Source organism: Corvus kubaryi, unplaced genomic scaffold (assembly GCF_017639235.1).
Source record: "Corvus kubaryi isolate FWS band 111438036 unplaced genomic scaffold, C.kubaryi_AGA036_p1.0 37396, whole genome shotgun sequence".
Lineage (NCBI taxonomy): Eukaryota > Metazoa > Chordata > Aves > Passeriformes > Corvidae > Corvus > Corvus kubaryi.
This window is the reverse complement of record NW_024581135.1, coordinates 20,159,217-20,181,111: the sequence shown is the minus strand read 5'-3', so window position 1 is coordinate 20,181,111 and position 21,895 is coordinate 20,159,217. Positions and strand designations below refer to the sequence as shown.

Genomic DNA, 21,895 nt, shown 5'->3' with positions numbered 1-21,895 from the left:
TTACGTGTTTTGTCATTAATTAGCTTTTAAAAGGTGTTTTGGGTTTGTTTTTTTTGGTCTTTTGTTGGTTTGGTTTGGTTTTTTGGGTTTTTTTTTTTGTTCAGTTTTGTTTGGGTTTTTTGTTGTTTTTGTCTTGGGGATTTTTTTTCCTTTTTGTTTTTTTTTTTGCTTGATATGGTAGGTAAAAATGATTGCATTAGAATTTAACTGCAAAATTAAAAGTTGGAAAACAAGAATAACTTGAAAATGTTTGGTTAAGTAGTTTCAATTTAGTTTGTGGAAAGATAGCTTAATGTTACCTATTTAACTGGCAATAATTCCAAATTATTAAAGTAAAATTTCTAAGCTATGTTTTCTGCTTTTAGAATCAATAGTCTTGAGATAACTTCATTTCCAGGAATCTGTGTTATGTAGTTTGCTAATGTATGATAGCACTGTAAAAGATGCAGATATCAGTTGAATGAGTTTATTTAAAATAAAATACATTTAATTTGAACTTAGTTTATAGCCTGGTAATACAACAGTTACAGTTGTAAAACTTCCAAAGATATTTTTATGAAGCTCCACACAGTGTCAGAACACATAAAAAATACATGGTATCAGTAAGGAAGACCTTTCTTGTCTTGCTGGTTCTTTCTTAGACTAATAATTGTCTAGGGATCACAGGTAGTTTAAAGTGGTTCTTGCCAACATAAATACTGTTGGGTATTTGTAGTAAACTTATATTTGAGCATATCCACATAAAGATTTTGGAATTGAAATGTCCTTGAAATGATTTTTTGATGGTTGAAATTTGAATGTTGGTATAATATGCTGCATTAAGAAAGCATACTAGGAGCACCAAATGACAGATACAATAAAATGATAAAAAGATGGTATCATGAGAAAATGAAGCATCTTGTCACTGATCTCAAGTTTAGTCTAAGCAATTAGGGACCTTTGATTTATTGGTAAAATAGTACTGGTAAAATAGTTCATGTAATGTCTCCTATGCTTTCTCCAGTTATGTGTGAGGCACCACGAAGAATACCCAAAGAGCTGCAATGTGCTCTCCTTGAGCAAGAGCAACTTGTATCATTTAACTTTAATAGGGGAGACTTAACTGGTTTGAATCCTCAGATCAAAGAGGAGCAAATATAATTTAGAGATGCTTCTGATCACAGCCCTTTCTTGTTGTACATGCTGACTGTAATTTCTAGGTAACTGTATAGAAAAAATTATTCCAGAAATATTAACGGATTTGTATTTTTTCACTTACCATTGATGCTTTTCTTTTTTTTTCTTGAGATAAAAGTATATGAGGAGGACAACACTTTCCAAGTGGATAGATATTAACATTTTGAGCAATTTTTGCTTTTTTTTTCCTCTTTTTCTTTCTTTTTAATTCTCAGCAGATTCTGGAAATCTGTACAGTTTTTATTAGTTTGGAAATATCTTTTGCACTTCTGAAAAAGTGTAACATTATTAGCTTCCTATTGAAGCACTAGTACTTTGTGTTTATGCTACAGCAGTTTGTAGAAAACACCATCAATAATCAGATTATTTCACTTAAGTATTAAGCTTTAAAACACCCACACTAAAATACAGAGATCTTGATAAAATACAGACATAAATGAAACAAAATTGGGTGTTCATAAACCCTGGAATGGATGAAAAGAAGTAATTGCTTAACAATTAATATGTAGAATTGCCTTTTGGGAACTAATTTAAGAACTACCTTCCTCTTTCTTAAATATCTCTTCTAGCTTATAGTTACCTGATTGACCAGAGATCATATTATCTAGTTTAACTATGATCTGAAATTACACCCCTGCTGAATTGTGAAATCATGTTTTATGGATGAGGATTTAAATTTATTTCACAATAATATAGCAATAATATAAATAAATAGAGCTTATGTTGCGTCATGTTCTTTTTGTTGTTTGTAGACTCCAGAGAAGAAACAGTCAGAACCTTCCAGAGGAAGAAAAAGAAAAGCAGACACTCAGAGTGAAAGCAGCCAAGGTAAACTAAAATATAAATTGACTAGGTAGTGATTGCATGTAACACAGTTTTGACTGTTAGCCTTACAAATTCTCTAGTTTTGCTTATGTAAGATGGGTGTTACATTTTGGATGATAGTTTCGTATTCTTCTCACCCTCCCATTTGTCACTGGAAGGGATGGGCAAGTAAAATGTGAACTGGACTGGTAATTACCCAAAAGAATCATTAGCTACTGCATGTGTAACTCACAGCTATGATACAACTCTGTAATCTTTTTAAGAATTACAGCAACTCTTCTCATGCAAAATACCTTGTGGTTTGAATTTCTTTTTAGTAGATAAGGGGAAAAAGGGATTACCAATTACAATATCTGATGCTTGTTTTACAGGTATATATAAAAATTGAGTTTTATTCTTCCTTTTCTATGAAAGATTGTAGTTGTCTAGAGGGGTGGGGAAATAATGACGAGACTGATTTCTAATTTAATATTTACAAAGTTTAGTTTTTGTCATTCCTCTCTTTAAGTGACTTTTGAGCAAGGACTGGTGGAAATTTAACCTCAAGACAAAAATTCGTCAGAAGGGGAGCAGAAATAGTTCTGATAACATCTGTATCAGCTTTATTTCTCATTCTAACTGAGCTAGAAAATGTCACTTCAGATATATATCAACGTGCTCAATATCTGGAAGTCTTTGTGATGCAGCATGCTATTAGTAGAAGAATTATGTAGTTTGACTAAAATTAATTTCTTTGTGTTACTTTGTAGACACCTGCTTTGTTCAAAGAACCTGAATGAAATTTCGCATTTTCATTGTTTTAGTAGCTTATCCTTCCTGTTACTAATGAGTGTTGAAATTAGAGATGATGGAAATTTTCGGAACTTTTTAATACAGAAAACACGATTATAATTTCTTATAATTACTGTTTTACTGTCAGCAGCAGTGAAACTGAATAGTCTGCACTGCAATATTCTCAAGGAGCTGGCCTAAGAAGCTGCAGCCTCTTGGAGTGGTACAGTATAGTCAAAGCACAGCAAATAATTCACTTCTATTGTATTGGAAAAAAGAAACAAGAAATCAATCTCTTGTATATTGCATACCCAGGATATTGACTATGTAAATTAATCTATAAATGTTGAAGAAAAGGATTGTTTAGAACATAGAAGTAATTGGAACGTGGGATAAATCAGTGTAAATCTATTCATAATTGGCTGTGCCAAAATAATTTGACATATTTCTTCAGTGCAGAGTTCTGTAACATGACATCAAATTGATTTTTCTATACTGAAAAGGAATGCAGTCTGTCTCATTTATCTGAATGAAAGCAGATTTTAATTTGATAAAGTGATATGTAAGAATTAAGCATGAAGACAAATCACTAGCAGAATTACTGGGTAGGTAAAGAATTGGCTGGAGGGAAGTAGCAGTGATACGTACTGGGTAACTACTGGAGAAGTTGGCTGTGTGCTGTTCTAGGTCTTGGAATTATTCTATCTAAAGTTTACTGTTAAAAGTCTTGACAAAAAAAGGGCTGCCAAATGTTTCTGGTTTTTTGTATTACTTCTTAGTGACACAGCATTATGCAGCAGTGTCAGTACGGTGGAATATTGGGATAGAGAGAATTCATCAGGGCTGAAACAACAGAAAAGCTTGAAAATCTTTGCTAAAAAGTAGAAATTGAATTTATGGATCGATGCATAATGATCTCCTAATGTATTGCAAAAATTTCTTTCTATAACGTAAAAAGCTTTGAAGAGTAGTCCGTTTCCAAGATGTCTCCCAACAGGTAGTCTGACTTACACAGGAGAAAAACAGTCTTAAGATTTATCGGTCATCTCAGGGCCAAACAGAAGAAAGCATTTGTGCATTGGATAAGGTATAGGTGCGATCTCTGGAATGCCACATACGGGGCAGGTCCTCGTGTTGAGGCAATACAATTCACGTTAGTTCTTCTAAAGTCTCAATACATTTGAGATGAATTCGAATCTCATTCGCTGGTGTTTTGTTTCCCTCATTAACACTGTGAGTTACCCAGTTCATAATCAGGTTAAGAGGACTGGAAATACTTGTCATCCTCTATGCTCTCACTGTTACTGGCATTTAGGAAAATCCTTGGGCAGAACATTTGGGCATAATAACTCACCCAGAGTATATAATGTTAGTAGACTTGGTTAATTTGATACTTCAGAAGTGGGTGAACTTTGAGATAGTGCTTGAAAAGGGGAGGGACTTAGAGCTAAAGGTTTGATCTGTAGGATGAGAGATGAGTTTTCTGTTATTTAGAAGAGATCTAGGGTTTCTTCTGAGTCTGCTCTAAACTGTTTTAGGAATTGAGGGTGACTTAATATCTGATTTCTCAATGAATAGAATATGAAAATCCCTTTGTTTTGGTCAATCCCTTAATTACCTACATAGGGACATCACGTATTGCCGCATGAAAGAAAACCAATTAACAAGTGGTAAGATTTTGCTATAATTATAGGTAAAAATGTAAGATACCTCTACAAGTAATTTATTTAACCAGTTCTAATGTATTACTGTGTTTATTGTAGGAAAGAATATTGGGGGACGTGGTCACAAGATTAGTGACTATTTTGAGGTAAGAATTTTGTAAATTTTACTTTGGTTTTAAAATTTCCTTTTAAAATATCCTTTTAGCTTTTTTTGCATGCTACAACATTTTTGGTTGTAATGGACAGGCCTCTTGAGAGATTACTTCTTTTTTCTCTACGTAAGCTTCTGACTATTAAACCTTGAAGTAGAGATGCAGTCATCTCTTGGTGGAACCTGAACTAAAATACAAAACCCATTTATCTTTCACACTTTTCTTTAACAGCTAAAGGCTGCACTGATAAAAGTAATACAATCTGATTTACAAATCCTGTGTACAGATGAGCTGTATCATTCAGTAGATATATATATATAATGTATTTTGAAAAGATTGACTAATTGGATGGCCATATCTGCTCTACAGTACCAAGGTGGAAACGGCTCAAGTCCAGTGCGAGGCGTACCTCCTGCAATCCGCTCTCCTCAGAATTCACATTCCACTCCTTCTTCTGTAAGTCTGTCAACTTCCTAACTGCTGGAGATAGTTTTATAGTCTAAAAATAGCAAAATCAAAAATAATCTGTATTCAAGGGGAGAGTTTTGAAAGGAATGACTCCTGAGAAAGAGTTCATTCTTCCAACAGGAAAAAAAAAATCAAATTAAGTATTAAAACTAAATTTTTCTATTAACACTGGGTCATTTTTTCTTAAATCTGTTTTTATATACAAAGTAGTTATGTAAAATGTTCAATAAATACTAAAATGTTGTAATGACATGTATTCATAGGCCTCACACAAAAAAGGAGAGGTTTTTTGTTACTTACAAGGAAACTTGAACTCCTAACTTGGGACTTTAAAAGCTCAGGTTTTGATAAATAGTAATTTTTTTTTAATAGTTGATACCTAATCTGCCTTTAAAATTCTCTTTGTTGGTCGTGCTAATTCATTTTTTTCCTTCTCATAAACACAGTTTTGATGCTCAGCATACCAGCATGGTATTCTAAATGGCCAAACAACTTTTGCCAGTTACAGAAAGGATTTGTTTTCTTTGGTGGTAGACCTCAGCTTTTATTCCATGTGCATTTAACTTCAGGCATCCTCTTGGTCTTACCAACAATATGGAGTGTAATACAGATTGTGGAATTTGTCTTGAGAAAGGTCTCATTCACACAAACTAGGTTCATTAACAGGATTTGTGTTCTGATCTGCACTAGCTTCCCCTCTCTGGTTCTCCCACGAGAGCTAAACACTCCAAAAATAACTCACATTATTCTTGAGTTGTGAAAGCTCAGAATCAGAAAAATAAGTCTATGTACGACTGACATGACCTTATGTCAGGCTTGTATTGTCTTAAATCTTTCAGTCTGTTTCCCGAAAGTGACAATCTTAGTTTTCTTAGAGAATATATTGCATCTTTCCTGAACCGAAAGTGATATGTAATGCCATACTGGTAGCTCTCAATGCAGTGCTCCAAGTAGTAGCCTGTGTAAGAAAAATACCTTGTTTCTCTATTCTTTGTGATGTTCCTGCCAAGAGTTGTAACAAGGCTATGCTCATAATTAAATATTACAGCTGTATCTAAAATACTTTGCTTTCATGCCTTTCAGGTTCGACAGAATAGTCCTTCTCCTACTTCATTAGCTTTCGGGGACCACCCTCTCACACAACCAAAGCAGTTATCTATTAAGATTACTCAGGTAACTTTTTGAGTAGAGCTATCCTATATCACTTCAGACTGCAGGAAAAAAAAGGTAGTTATGTTTATTTCTTTCTCTTTTAACTTCTTCTAAACTCTTAAAGGCTTTCAAAAGCTTTGCTTTTTAAAATTGCCAAAGCATTTTTTCTGTTAAGTTCAGCAGCTCATAGTTTAAATATCTATGGTGAGTTTTGAATTCAGCAGTTGCTTGGCTCCCAGCATTGCACTTCATGGTTACATAGATGACCATGTCATTGGTAGGTTTTTGCTCAAGATTTTAGCTGTTGTGTGATTTTAGAAGTAGAGGCTGCTCTTTCAGGCAGTATTGGAATTGACAGCTGCCATTGTCATACTGCATTTAAAATCCGACATTGAAGAAGAAAAATGAGATGGCAGTCAAAGTGATCAACACACAGCTCTGACGTGACTTTTAAAAGCTGAAAGCAACTGTTCCATTCTCTCTGCTGTTTCTGGCGTGATCTGTTCTCTTGCACGTGTTAGTCAGAAAAGGTTGCTTCATCTGTTGACCAATACTGAAAAATTAATTAGTTGACATTTACGTTCTTGCCCTGTTTTTTATGCTTTTTTATGAACAATAACTTCTCAGTTGGTGATGAAATATTTTAATATTGTTAATGGTTTGTCCCAACTGTTCACAGTTGTCCTCATGAAGAGGGAAAGCAGTTTTTCATTAGAACATGTCATGACACTTCCAAAACACCTGAAAATAAGATTTGCTGATCTTGTTGAATGTTTTAAAGTAGTTTATTTCTCTTCCTAACAAACATGAGAAGAATCATGCTGTAGTTGTTAAAGGAAAAGATAAATATTTCAAAATATTCTTTGTAGACTGATCTCACAATGCTGAAATTAGCTGCACTAGAAAGTAATAAAAATCAAGACTTGGAAAAGAAAGAAGGTCGTATAGATGACTTACTCAGGGTAAGTGTTGGACATGGGGTAAAGTTATTTATTCAGAACAACAGACTGAATATGAGGCAGATATTTTAGATTTTTTAAAAGTTACCTAAATTAAAAGGTATAACAAGTTTTTAATTTTTGTAATTTTTTTCTTAAATTTAATAAGTCTATATAATGAAATGTATAAGGTGGTTTTTTCAGCTTCTGTACTACAACTTGTTAATGATTAAATATGTTAGTAGACTTACAAAGGTGCAAGGAAAGCTAATGCGGTTTGCAGGCAGTTGATTAATTCCTTAAATTCATATTATAATTCACCTGATGGGTGGTTTGGGGGGTTTTTTTGGTTCTAATTGTGAATAGCCCTTATCAGTGGAACAACTGTTGGTGTTTTCAGAATGGAGGTGATTGTGACAGAAATAATTACAGGCAATGAATAACTACTTTTAAAAAGAAAACTATGCTATACTGTGCTCTAAGACATGTTTTCAGAAAAAAATCTTAATGCTTATGCTCTTGAAGGAAGCATTGGAGAGGTGATAAGTAGAAATATGAAATATGAAACAAACTTGTATTTAGAAGTTTGTTTAGTGTTTGTATGTGTACATACGTATGCACAATACATAAAAATATTAACCCATGCAGTCATATACTATGAAATTTTATATGTAGACTGTTTTAGCACATGTTCAACAGTATGGGATAGACAACCCTAAATTTTCTTTTAAAATTTTATTTTAATAAAAATAATACTGTTGTGGGATTTTTAAGGTAATAAGTTAAATATAATTGGAGCAAAGGAAATTTGTTAAACTTCCTACTCAGATAATTGAAACTTTTATCATTGTAAATTTTTGCTTTCTTTTAAATTGAAGATGTCAGGATTCACATGACTTCAGAAATCATATATAAAATTTAAACTTTCTCTTTAAATGAAAGTCGAGCCCTCAGTGGAGATCTGAACAAGAGATTGGTACAGAGCTTTTATATATTCTCTATATGCTGAATGCTCTGTAATACAGAATGCAGGACAATGTAAAGGAAATAAGAGAAGCTAGGCATCCTCCTGCAGATTGGGATAAATTTGTGAAATAAAATCTTTCTTTAGATAAATAGATGTGTTTATGTGTGTTCCTTACTTTAGTCATGTAAAAGTAGATGTACTTATTTTCTGTGACAGCTGATTTAAAAAATAGCGTTTCAGTGTACCTCTTCATATTTTGTGTGTATTTATTAGGCTAATTGTGATCTTAGAAGACAAATAGATGAACAACAAAAACTACTTGAAAAATACAAAGAAAGGTTAAACAAATGTATTTCAATGAGCAAGAAGCTTCTAATTGAAAAGGTACGTTTACTGATCTTAAAATCTATGTGATACAAGGTGGGACATTGCAGTAAAACTCCATTATGATTCCTCATTTTCACTTCAACTTTTTCACATTAGTTGCTTGAGATTGAAACTTCATATCCATGATCTCTATCTGGTGGTATTTTTATAAACCTGAATAAGCTACATAAAATGTTTAGCCTTTTTGAGATTTGTGGAAAACGTAGCTTTTTTAATTTAAGGATTTACCCATTGTAAGGAATTCAAGATATAGCAAAGCATAAAAGTTAAGAAATTAGTATATGGTGTATTTTCTGGACAAATTGTAAGATCCACAGTGGATAAAAGAATTTTTAAACATAATCTATTGTGGAGAGGAGATGGATAATATTTCTTTGTGAGACACTTAAGTGGCTAAGGTATTTTTTGATGTAAAATGCTAAAATGCCATGTTAGCTCAGAATTACTGGAAAAAAGGAGATGAAGATGACTGCCTTCATACTATTAAATGAAAGATTTTTTTTTTTAATTTCATGCCCATTATATTTAAACTAGCAGTAATTTATTAGAAGACAAGGATACCCTGTTTCTCTCCCTCTTCTTTAAAATAGCCTCATCTAAAAAAAGAATCTTAAAAAGTTAATAGAAAATCATGTTATTACAAATCCGGATACAAAAAATTTTAAGATAAACAGCCCAAGTGCCTTCCCTAGTGCTAGCTGCTGGATGCTGCTGTCATACACAATGGCAAAAAGTGAGCCATTGGAGGATTAGGGGGAGTTTCCTCACTAGCATGTCATAAATAAATTATTGCAGATCTTTTTAAGTTCAAGCATGAGGGGTATGCCGGGAAAAGATGCATCAGATCTGTTTGGCATGATAGTAGATGGATACCTTCAGACTGAGAATACCACAAGGGATGTTTCTTGTGAAAGGCCCTTCTTCAGTCTGTTTGCAAAAAGATCCTTAATTCTGACAACTTCTCATTCTGTGTGTGTGTGATTTTGGACCACAGACATTTCTTATGAAGCAAGCATTTGTAACAATTAGAGAGGTTTCCTTGCATTAGGTGTTCACAGTGCTCTTTCCTCTCTGAAGAGACTAGGCAGACTCAGTTGTCACATCCCAAGGATGCTTCTGGTAGCAGTGCTGGTTCTGAGAAGGGCATCTGCTTCTGTCACTGCAAGTGAATATCTGATTGCAGTTAAGCCTGCCCACAGTGTGTTCCCACATACAGGTCCCTGCCCCAAGTCACTTTGGTGCAAGTAGTAACACAGATGCTCTGTTTCCAGGAAATAAGTTTCCAGGCTAAGTATAGTAGGTGCATTCTTTATGATATCTAAGTTGGCTCCTGTGTTGTAGTAGACATGTACAGATAGAATCTTAATTATATCCTCTGTGATGCTGATACTCTTATCAGTTTTTCTGTATTTACAAATAAAGTGGTTTTTTAATGACGAAGAGTAGCAAACTTTGTGGGAAAACTGAGCCAAACTCAGGTTCTTTTTTTTCTGCATAAATCATCCTCTAGTACTCATTCTGACAACTGCAGATGCTTGAGTTCTGTAGAAATTAAAATAAATCGAGTAAATACTACAAGATATTTTCATTTACTCTACTCTTATCCTTGCCTTAAAAGGCTGTTGGAGGAAGAAAAACCCTGAGTGTTTTACTGACTTTTTGAACACTTTCGTGTTACTAAATATGAAAATTTTTTTGTTGTTTTCTTAGAGCACACAGGAGAAGCTGGCAAGCAGAGAGAAGAGCATGCAAGACAGATTACGCCTGGGGCATTTTACAACAGTTCGTCATGGTGCTTCATTTACTGAACAGTGGACAGATGGCTTTGCATTTCAAAATCTTGTGAAGTTAGTCAATGCTATGTTCTTAAAATTCTCACTAATTGTTACTTCCCTCTAGTGGATTTTTTTATTACTAATGTTCTAGGATTGAAGCAGGTTTTCATATGTTGTAGTTTGCTTTGCCTTTTGAAAACTGAGAATAGAGTATAGAACTCCATTAGTCGGCTGAGGGAATGTTAAGGTTTTGTGTCTTTAAAAAACAGCTTGGTTTCACTTTGTTGTAACTATCTTTCGAAAAGCATGAATATAGTAAATAAGCAGCACATAATTATTGAACTCAGCTGATGGAAAGAGCTATAAAACTAAATCAGTGATTTTTCAGGAAGCTAACCATGTATCACTGGTAGTCATTGGCACAGATGAGGTCTGTGAAGTTCTCACTGGTCACACAGGTGCTACCTGCACATCCTCATGGCAGCAGCTTTGTCAGGCATCCTGCTCTTTAGTGTTGTGAAGGAGCAGTGAAGAATCTGGCAGCCTCAGATGGAGTGTAGTGCAAGTGGATGGGGGAGAACAACCACCTGGAAAAGAGCTGCCATAGCAATTCTTTCAGCAGAGACAGGGCCAAGGAAAAGGACTTCGCAAGACTGTCAGAGATGGTGGTAAAATAATTATGCAGTGCTTCCAAAGGTGTTCTTTGGTAATGAGTCTGATTCACTGGAGATACACGTATATAGATAGAAGGATACATATATTTTTAAAAGTAATTCACCAAGATTGTGGTTTTTGAAGGGCAGTATTTAGTCTTAGCATTGTGGGATTGCCTAGGACACTGTTTTTCTCAACAGTCTTAAAAACAGTCTGTAGATATGCTTTGCATAAAAGCTGTAATTGTAATCCTTTGCCATATAACCAAACTGATGATTTATTTGGGAACGGCCAGATCACATTCCGTATTTGGCCTATTAAAAATCAGGTACTCTCTGTTGATGCTGTCAGGGGGCATTATTTATGGTATAAAAGAAGGTATCCACCGTCATCAGATTTTTTTTTCTTCTTTTTCTAGTGCAGAAGTCATGCATAACACTTTCAAAAACAAAACAAAAAACCCTAAAACAAACATGCACAAAACCCCAAAACAACAAAAAACATAAAACCCCAACCAAACAAAACACCCTGAAACGACCCTATATTTAAAAAGTAAATTGTGCCATAACTTGAGCAAAATTTTTCCACCTCATGAAGAACACTGGTATTCTTTCTCCTAGGAACTATTTTCACATGTACAGTAAGTTTTCTAAAATTTCTAAATGCCTTAGCAGTTAAAAAGATAGTTCTTCAAAAAATGCAAATTGATGAAACTTTAATAAAGCTTTTTTTGGGGTTTGCAGGCAGCAAGAGTGGGTGAATCAACAAAGGGAAGACATTGAAAGGCAAAGAAAGCTCCTGGCCAAGCGAAAGCCTCCAACTACAAATAATTCTCAGGCACCATCTGCCAATTCTGAACCCAAGCAGAGGAAAAATAAAGCTGTGAATGGGGCAGAAAACGATCCCTTTGTTAGACCCAATTTACCACAGCTGTAAGTTTAACATTTCAATCAGTCTTTTACATAAATTCTCAGATATTGTCTCTGTGTGTTCTATTCAAATAACAGCATAAAAAGACACTCGGTATATTCAGCAGCTATATTCTCACTAACAACTTGCTGATGTTAGGGAAATTTGCACCACTGTCTATGAAGTTGTTGTACAATTGCACAATTTATTTTTGGTAAAGTCACCAGAGAAGGGCCCATTCTGGGGTTAGGCAATGTTCCTTACGTTATCCTGATCTAGAAGTGTTCTTATCCTGGCTTCTTAGTCTTGTAATGTCGCTGATACCAAGTGAACTTTTCTTTATCCACATTGGTTTAAGAGCTCCTCCTTTAGACAGAGATTTTTTTTTTTCCATATAACAGTATTTAGTTGACAAAAAAGCTTCTTTCAGCCTTTAGTATTTGAAGACATGTCTTAAAACAAATGGAAAGAATATCTTTTTCCCCTTCTGAATGCTACATCCCAAGATCAACTGTCAGAATTACTGATCTCATTTCACATATTGACAGTGTTGAAATTTTTTGTCATTGAAACATAAAAATTGTGATTTATTATAGAACTCTCTTTTTTTCTGGGGACATTTTTTTCCTGCAGACAGAAAGGCACACAAAGATGTGTTCTTGACGTTTAATTTGAATATTTTATGAAATTGCTGCTTCATGGTATTAGTTACTGCCCATGGTATTAGTTACTGCCCTTACTGCTAAGAGGCTGCAGCTGATAGTATATCTGTTCCTAGTTTATTTTTAAGTAAATAATTAGGGTTAAAAAGACTAGCAAATTAATCTGTGTTACTTTGCAGAAGTAAGCTACCTGTGTTGAGCATGGTCACCTGTCACTTCTCGTGTAGAGGCAGTAATTTATACCTCTGGGGATGGAGGGTATATAAATTGCTCTGGTTAGATCTGCAAAATACATACATTTGGACCATCCCTTTGAAGACAGCTGCGTGTGTTTTGCATAATGCATCATTCTTAAAATTCACATTGTGAAGTTGTTGTGCTGTGACAAAAATATGAAAATACAGTAGTAAGGCAATGTAGGCAAATCTTGGTTAGCATTACTTGTGTTTTGGTAGAGAGCTGAAGAGTCATTGCTCATTGTGACTTTTTAGTAATGCTTAGTGCCTGTGTTTCTTCTCAGACCATAATTAATACTTCTGAATAGTACAGTAAATATTGCTGTGATGTTAAAAATACCTGTGTGTTTGAATGTAATCCCTCCTGTTACTAAAAGTAACATTTAAGTAATGGAAAATGTCTGAAAATTTACAGAAATTTTTATTTGCTAGCTTTTGGCTCGTTATATTCCCATAATCTTATTGCTGCTTTGAGAGATGACAAAATATAAATTTGGGGAAAAATACAGACAACGTTCTAATTTTTAAGTAGGACAAGATGAATTCCTGGTAATAAACTTCAGAATATTTTCTGGTGTTACATGGTAAAATAATTTCCAATTTACTAAAGACCACAAATTTTCATTTCATCTGACTTAACCAGTTACATGTTAAATGACACATGAAAATGCATGCTTGTTATGGAATCACCAGGAGAACAATCAAAATTGTCCTTTTGTATCTAACGCTAGCATGAATGTAAGCAGTTATTGAATCAAAACTGTTTTGCCTTTAAGTATCATAGTTTGATCATTGTATAATCTAGATATGAGATTACTTGCCTGTATCGTAAGCTTATAAATTTTGTTTCAGATCTTTGAGAAGATCTGTAATGCATCCTGAGATCACAGAATCATTTAGTCACATCATGCTCTTAGGCCTTTACTTGAAAGGGTTTTTTTGTATTTAGGATTTGCTATAACTTTGTCTAGTAGTAGTATGTGTTGACTCCTTTCTGCTTCTCAGTAGAGAATTAAATGTTTTGTGTATCTTGGGAAAACATTAATTGTGCACTTCCATTTTAGAGTAAATTTATCATGTGCTCTATGTGATTCTCTCCTATTAGATGATGCTTATCACTGTTTCTGCATTACTTTGGCAGTAATGATCTTAATTAGTGTAGTCAAATGGAAAAGGTTCTGTTTATATGAGGCATGAGGAAATGCAGAGCTGCTTGAGATTAGTGAACTAAACCAGTAGTGAATCAGTACAACATATATGCAAGTGATTGGGCAGGTCTATTTTAAACATGCAAACAACTTGCTAGGAGTTATTACCAACAGCTGTCTTTACCACTTCATTGTTTGCTTTAAGATATATCTCCAGCTTCTGCTATTGACAAGACAAAATGATCTATAGCTTTGTAACAATCAGTAGTATTGAAGCTTTTTCTGCAAACAGGTGTCAACTATTTTGAAGCAGACTGAAGGTGTTGCCTGAGGCATTCTTAATAAGAGCATTATTTTAGTTTAGCTGAATATACTATAGTCTCTGATAGGAATGTAAAAGCAGAATTTTGCTCAGAAGTTATTGGTATAAAAGTGGCCAGCTTGCCAGTGTCTTTTGAATGAATGGTGGCTTGGTGTTTCAAGTAACGTGGAACAGATGAGTCTAAACACTGTTCTGGTTTTCCATCATTCTTTCCCTTTTTGTGGCCTAAGCCAAAACTAAAAAGTAGTTACAATTTTGAGAGTTTTCTTTTGTACTGATCAAACTAATTTTATTAGTCTTATGTGAAACAAATAAATTGAAATGTATTTAAAGAAAAAATATTTATTTGAAGTAGAGGTTGCCACCTTAGCCCTGGAGAAAAATCTGTTTGAAAACTCTATTCCAAGTTTTTTGGAGGCATGAGAGAGGATTCTGTGAGATTATAATGCTAGTTCCCACTTTTTGGAAGCAGCTCTTCTTTCGCAAGACAATTACTTCTAGGAGCAATGTTTTATTTGGTTTAGATGGTGAAATCCTTCCTCTGCAGCTTCAGTCATTTCAGTTGTATTCACTTCCCAGTCACCTCTTCAAGTGCTTCCCAGTTCCTCCATGGTAGCCTGTATGCATCCTTGTCCCTGCATGCAATTTGGATTAGGATAGCAGAGAGAGCTGGCTGGGTTTGTTACTGTGGCTGAACAAATGCATCATTCAGTAGGAGCATTCTGTTCTGTATGGAACAAATAAAAATATTTTCAGGAACTTTTTCAGGCTGAAGTGCCAACACTGTGTCCAGGCATTACTGGATAAGTAAAGACAGCTCCTTTCCTGAGGCAATCTCTTTCTAAGGCAAACATGGAAACAATGGGTGAAAAGACGTCATGAAAGTTTTTTACTTGGTTGAAGTTTGTTTGTCCTTGTAGAAGTTTGGGGAACTGGAGTGAGAATAAGCTTGGACCACAAGAGAAGAGCTTCAGAAATTGTAGCCAGAAAACTTGTATTGGATGTGTATATGACTGTCTGGAAGCATGGCTGCATTCTGTTGTGCCTGTATATCCAGGATGATTTTCCAGCTGGGAAGAGGTGGGAGGAGAGATGCTTATAAATGTACCAGGCGTTATCATGGTGAAAACCAAGGAACACATGGCTAGTTTGGGTTTTTTGTCTTGTCTGTACCCACTAGTAAAAGAATTTTGATCATAGAAACAGGTTTTGTCTGAACTTGTGTGGAAGAAGTAAAAAGAAGACTGGTTATGTCTACCCATGCATATTGTGTCAACAACCTTTGAAATTTGGTTGTGAAAATATAGGAGTCTGAAAGGCCTATTTTCGCTAATTTAAAAAAAATAGTTTGAATTGGTAGTAGTCAAGCCTTTTGGGCCAGGAAAGCTATCCAGCAATAGGTAAAAGTAGCACATCCTGGTCCTACATGTCACAGGAGAATTAGGCTACATGCACAGAATATGTCCAGCGCATTTTGGGGAATTTCAGGAATCCTTTGCATGTGTTTCAGAGTTTATTTGGCTGCAGACAGTTAAAATACAGCATTCATTGTACAGTAGTTTTGTGCAGAGATGATCATAGTCAGGAGCAGACTGTTGCCACATTAATTCATGCAGCCTGTTCCCAGCTGCCCTTCTTCCCCAGTGCTTCTCAGATTAGCCCCACCAGGCCTGACTATCCAGCTTAAGATGGCAGCAGCTTTGTTCCTGGTTGACGTCCCTACCCTGTGCTCCTCAACCTTTCTCCTTCCATGTCTGCTGAGACCTGTGTGTCTCAGGTGATGGAGGAGCAACCCCTTCTGCAGGAAACCATGGTGTCTAGTAGGTGCTTTTGGTGGTGCTCTGAGCAACCAGATCAGTAGGTGGCATCCCTGCCCATGACAGGAGGGTTGGAGCTAGATGATCTTTAAGGTCCTTTCCAGCCCAGACATTGTGTGATTCTGTAATTCTGTTTTCAGAAGGTGCCTCCAGCATGCCACTACCCTGCAAAAGGTGTGGTGGTGAGTGGATGCAGGTGGAAAGTGGTGGGCTGATGGGGAGCAGTCTCTAGGCTGGTAGGATGTTTTCAGACTGTGCAGTGGGCTGGTGGCCTACAGCCAGAAAACAGACAATATGCACGCTGTTATTGGCTTACTGCTGTTTGTTGTGTGCTATTTTAATACAGAGTACACTATATTTTTAGATAAAAACTAATAATCTCCTAAAAAAAGGTGTTACCAAGTATGAGACATTAAAGTTTTGTTTTTCAGAAGTAAATGAACAAAATCCAAAGTGACTATATCTGTGTACAGCTCTGTTTTATATGCCTTCCTCCAATATGTGGTGGTCAGTAATGACAGTTTTAGATTCCTGTGAAACATGCTGTGCTTCTAATAGAGTTAGATTTGTAAGGAAATAGAAAAATGGAAAACAATCATTTATTGGGTTATAGCACAGAAACATGGAAAGAGTGACTTTGAATGTTAATGTTTTCAGTATGACGTCCATGTTGTGCTCTGTGCCCAAGAGGGCTATTTCAGGACTTTTTGAAAGGCGATACTTGCTAGAGCTGTCTAGGCACTTTGTTACAACTCCTTGTGGACACCTTGGGTTTTATAAAAAGGACCAGATTTTCTATATAATGTTAGTTTTTAAGGGGATCTGTGGTTTTAGGACTCTCAGTGTTCACTGAAAGTTCTGGTAGGTCATGTCATAAACTTCATATTTTGAGTGTGTTTTACTGGTGGTTCAGCTTTGCAAAGCCACCTAAATACTTATTCTTCTTCCTGAGAAAGACAGACTTTACTATCTGTATTTCTGGAAATGCACAAACCTGTGATTTCTACTGTAGACAAGAATCTGGAAACAATATTCAACCTTGTACACATTGGCATTGATCCTGTCTTTTTTTAACTGAGAACTTAATCCATATTAGAGTAGTTCTCTGTTTTAATAGAAGTATTGAAAAAGTATCAGGCATATTGTTGTGAGTTGTCTAGCATGGTCTTGTTGATCTCTTTGGTAGTGGTAGCAGATGTATTACAGCTGGAATTGGAGCATTTGTTTCTTACATTTCTTGATGTTGCTTGGACTGTACAAAGTCCAAGTGCATTGCCAGCTTTCCTAGCTATTGAGACAACCCATTTCACATTTGCTTTGATACCTCTTCTTTTAAGATGTAGCATACATTGTCTAAGCCCAGAGGAGATTCTGCTAGGAAAAGAATATAAATGTTAGGCCCCAAAATCTGGGGGTAAGAGACCTTTTGCCTTTCTTGGAGAGGCAAATTTCCTCCCTCCATTGCCTTCAGAGTGTTTGGGGATGTCTATTGACTGTAATACAAGAGTGCTCTGAATTCCAGTAAGGAAAAAAAGATGCAGGGTAACTCTGTATGACATGTCTTAAAAGAAGCGATTGCTTCCCTCTCAGATTCTGACAGGATGTGATGATGGGTGCTTTTGTCGCCTGAGTGTTTTCTATATGTTACAGACCCAGAAGGCTGATAAAATAACTATAGTCTTGTGAGGCTGTTTCCAATTCCTTGAAAATTTAGGTGCTCTGGTCAAAAAAACCCTCAGTAATTTCACTGAGATTTGGTTGAATCAGTTTTCTGTCCTGGTCAAATCAGAAAATGGGCCGGAAAATTCAGTGTTTAGGAATGGAAAGGGCTCTATGAAAGCTTCAGAACCACTAGATTTTATCTGAAAAAGATGCACTCCTTTATCAACAACTTCTAAGATGCAATAAAAATACAGGTGTTAGAACTCTGAAAAGTGTGGTGAACTTGAAGTTTAAAAGGGAGGAAGAAATCTTATAGTCTATTAGATTTCGGCAAGGCTTATTGAAATTGCTTGGCATTTGTTGTAAGAAAAATCTGAATTAGTGTCCCTCACCTCTGGGAAAACTACTGGTGATTCTCAAGATATTCTAGTCTTCAGACTTGAAATATAAGCAGCATATATAGCCTTCTAACCACCTTGGTCTAACCACCACCTTCTAACCACTCTATCTTCCCAGCTGATAGTTGAACCCACAGAAATACGGACTTTGTGAGAACGTATTATACTATGAATTTTAGCTTTGTGTCATGCAAGAAGTATTAGGTCTAGGCAAAACAATAAAAAGTGTAATTTTTATTTCTTTTGTAGGGATTTGTGTGAACCCTTTCAAGGAGGCCATACCTCTTTCTCCTTCCCCATCCCCTATTTCTCTTCCTCTTATGTGCATGATTCCTTATCTGGAACTTAATTGTCTTGGGTTTATTTTTTGGGTGGTTTGTCTTTTTTGTTTATCAGATGGATACTGCATGCAGCCAGTTTGCAGGTTTTTTGTTACTAATCTGTGCAAACAGTCTAGATTTTCTGGATGGTAACTGACTTTATGTCCAAGCAAGTCTATAGACAGTGAGGGACCACTGAATTATTTGTAGCCAGAAATTGTTGAGAAAACAAAGATGAAAAGAGAACAAGCAAGAGAGTCACGTGTGAATTCAAAGGTGAATTTGTGGTTTCATGCAAAATGTAGTGCTAGTGAACTTGAAATGTATGGTTTGCACTCCCTTCTGTAAATCACAGCTCAGAAATCCCATGTTATCAATCTTGTCTAATTTCTGAATGCGTTAGAGTTGAGAACCAAGCAGTGGAGTAGCATCAGCTAAGAACTGGGATGGTGATACAATTCAAGATGCAACTAGGTAATTAACAGGCTATCTGGAAGAACAGAAATGGCTCTGTGGGAGAGGCAGTTAATACTGCAGAATACCAGACACAGGCTATTCTGTAAGTATGTTTTGACCCTGAAATGACAAATCCAAAATGTTCAGATGGTTCAAAAATGTACTTCTAGTGGCAGTAAATAGATACTGGATATACTGTAGTTTTTAAGTAAAAATGCTATTGTTTTGTTTGCCACTGTATAAAAGCTATAATTACATGATTGTTTCATTTTTCAGTTTGACTCTAGCAGAGTACCATGAACAGGAAGAAATTTTCAAACTTCGATTAGGACATCTCAAAAAGGTATGTTTTTTCAATTACAACCAAACCCATAAAAGTGAGTACTATCAAAATAAACAGCTTGTTGAGAGCTGATTAAAAAACCTAATACTAAAATTGCTGTACTACTTAATGCCTAGTAGTGGCGCTCCTTTTGTTTCTGTTTGTGCAACTTTCCATAAACACTGGGATTACAGGGAAGCAGTAGTGAGTTCCTCCAGTGAAACACTGTACTAGTTCCTTAAATCCTTCTAAGAGTGCTAACAGTGATGATGCCATCAATCCTGCTCTTCCCCTTCTACTTTCTGAGCTCTCTCCTGAGAGCTCAGTGAGCCAACCAAGTTTGATGTATGGGCTTTTTATGTTTGTTTTTTGGCCTTTAAAAAGGTTCAATTCACAATTCTGAATTAATATAACATTTTCATCATCTGCAGTATTCACTTAAGTTGTTATCAGCGTATTACCTATCACAAGAGAATATAATTTTCCTACTTCTATGGAAAATCTTTTCTCTGTGTCTTAAATTATTTTGCAGTCAGATATCTTACTCTAGTCTCTGACTTTTGAAAAAAACTCCTTGCTTGAAGCCTATTATTCTAATAAATCTGTGTAGTGAGATAGTTATTACATGAAGAAACTATTGCTCATTTAAGCAAAGATTTTGAGGAGTAACCTGTAAAAAAGGAATGGCAGTTGATGCAGACAGAAATACCTCAACAAAATTTAAAGAAAAGTACTTCTGTCTACTGAGTAGTAGTTCCCAAGTTGAGTCAAAACAGGTCATAGTGTTTTTTCCCTTGAAATGTTGCAAGAGTCTTTTTCAGGCCTGTTCCCTTCAAATGTACAAGCCACCTGTTATAAATCCTGCTATAATAATCTGAACTGGGCCCCGTGAGAAAGCTGCAGCTGTTTCTAAAGAATATGACAGGAAAGTACTTGAATCTGTAGTAGGAAATCTGCATATAATTTGCTGGCACTAGTGAAGTAGACTGCCAACATAGTTCTTCATTGTTAATGGTTTAGAAGCTCCAGCTTCACATGAAATTCTATTGGGAAATTCTGTAGGGGTTTTTTCCATACTTTAACTTTATGGAAGTCTAATGGAAATTTCAAATGATGGATGAAATTATGTTACATGGTTATTTAATATTGGAATTTTGGTTTCACCTTGAGCATCAATGCTGGAGTACTTTGCAAAAGAAGGAAGTTCCTTGACTAAATGCCAGAGAGGAAACAAATGTTATTCTTAGCAAATCATATTTGATTATATCTGAAAAAAATAATAAAAATACATTCTTACATTATAATTCTTATGTCTGATACAAATTTTGTCATTAACTAGGAAAACCAATTTTGTTACCTTCATTTTACATGGTTGTATTTCTTCCCTGTGCTGCTTCTCCTTTTACTTTTTTTTTTCTTCCTTCCTTCAGCATATGCTGTTTTGCTGACTGCTCCTCTTCCTTTTCACTCTTGAGATGCTTTCCTGGTGTTCTTATTTTTGGTGCCCTGTACATGCTGCCACCACCAGTTTTCTTTTCCTACTGCTACCCAGGAAATTCTTTTCCAGCTAGTTGCTTTGGTCCTGGAGAGAGGCTCTTGTTTTCTCACTTCCTTTTATATAGCAGTGACCTGAGGCAGCTAAGCTAGTTCATTCTTGCTTAAAGGTATTCACAGCCTGAGTGTCCTAAATAACAGCTGGAAACAATGCAACCAGCCAATTCTCTTTGGACTTAACATTGGCCTATGAACCACATTTTGAGAACCGCTGAATTGCATAATATATGAACAAAAAGGTCCAAAAGAGGCATAACTGATGATTTTTTTTTGTTAGTCTTTGGGAAGAACATCGACAATTGTGTGTATAAGTGTGTGGCCTTTTGTGAGGGCAGAAGGACTAAAATTCTTTATAAAGGACTACTGGGTTATGAGGAACTGCCTGTCATTTCAAGGTATTTAACAGAAAACTGCAGGGATGCATCTAAATATAGAAAAAAGAGTTTAATATTATATAAACAGGAAAAAACCCAACTCTTGACATTGTCTCTTAGGAAGAATAAATGGTCCACCCAGGTCTGCTCGCAGATTAGTGCTACTTAGTCCAGCTTTTAAATTACTAGGAATTTGATTTTCATTTTCTGGGTGGAGGTTCATCTCATGTTTTGGGATGAGAAGAGTCTTCCATAGCTTATGGGGATGGTTCAGAATATCCACTGAAATCATCTAGTCCAGACTCCTCCATTCATTGGATATGTAGTCATTTAATATGTGTTTTAGATCATACAAATACAGTTGTTGTTTCAGGATACAGGTTTATGAAAATACTAACTTTATGGCATTTTCTCTCTACCTTGCTGACTTCTGCCTCCATCCCCTTGTGCCATGGCTTGATGCCCTGTTGCTTTTACCAGCACCACTAGGTTGTACAGTCAGAGAATAAACTGGAGAACTGATCTAGCTTCTTTCAAAAAACAAATACGTGTTTTTTTATGATGCTAGTTTCTTTTTTTCTTTTCTTTTTCCTGTTTGTTTTTTTTTTCTCTTCAAGAAAAGATTGATTAGTATACCAGTTTGATATACCATGTGGCTGTGCAAAAGGCTGTGCCAAGATAACAAGAGATGATGAGGGGTGCTGCTACTAAAAAAAAAAAAAGTATCAGATGCCAGGCCTGCTTTTTCCTTTTTAGCTAAAATAATTCCATAATTATGAGCTTTCT

General features: G+C 35.5%; 1 protein-coding gene across 1 annotated transcript in view; it reads left to right on the top strand.

Moving 5' to 3' along the window:
- The window catches only part of TLK1 (tousled like kinase 1), a 68,385-nt gene that overhangs the window by 31,908 nt on the left and 14,582 nt on the right, over positions 1-21,895 (top strand). The window contains exons 4-12 of the mRNA XM_042040563.1: positions 1,929-2,004; positions 4,536-4,582; positions 4,958-5,044; positions 6,140-6,229; positions 7,078-7,170; positions 8,387-8,497; positions 10,211-10,347; positions 11,673-11,861; positions 19,136-19,202. Coding sequence (XP_041896497.1) covers positions 1,929-2,004; positions 4,536-4,582; positions 4,958-5,044; positions 6,140-6,229; positions 7,078-7,170; positions 8,387-8,497; positions 10,211-10,347; positions 11,673-11,861; positions 19,136-19,202 — 897 coding nt within the window. The remainder of the gene's footprint in view (positions 1-1,928; positions 2,005-4,535; positions 4,583-4,957; positions 5,045-6,139; positions 6,230-7,077; positions 7,171-8,386; positions 8,498-10,210; positions 10,348-11,672; positions 11,862-19,135; positions 19,203-21,895) is intronic.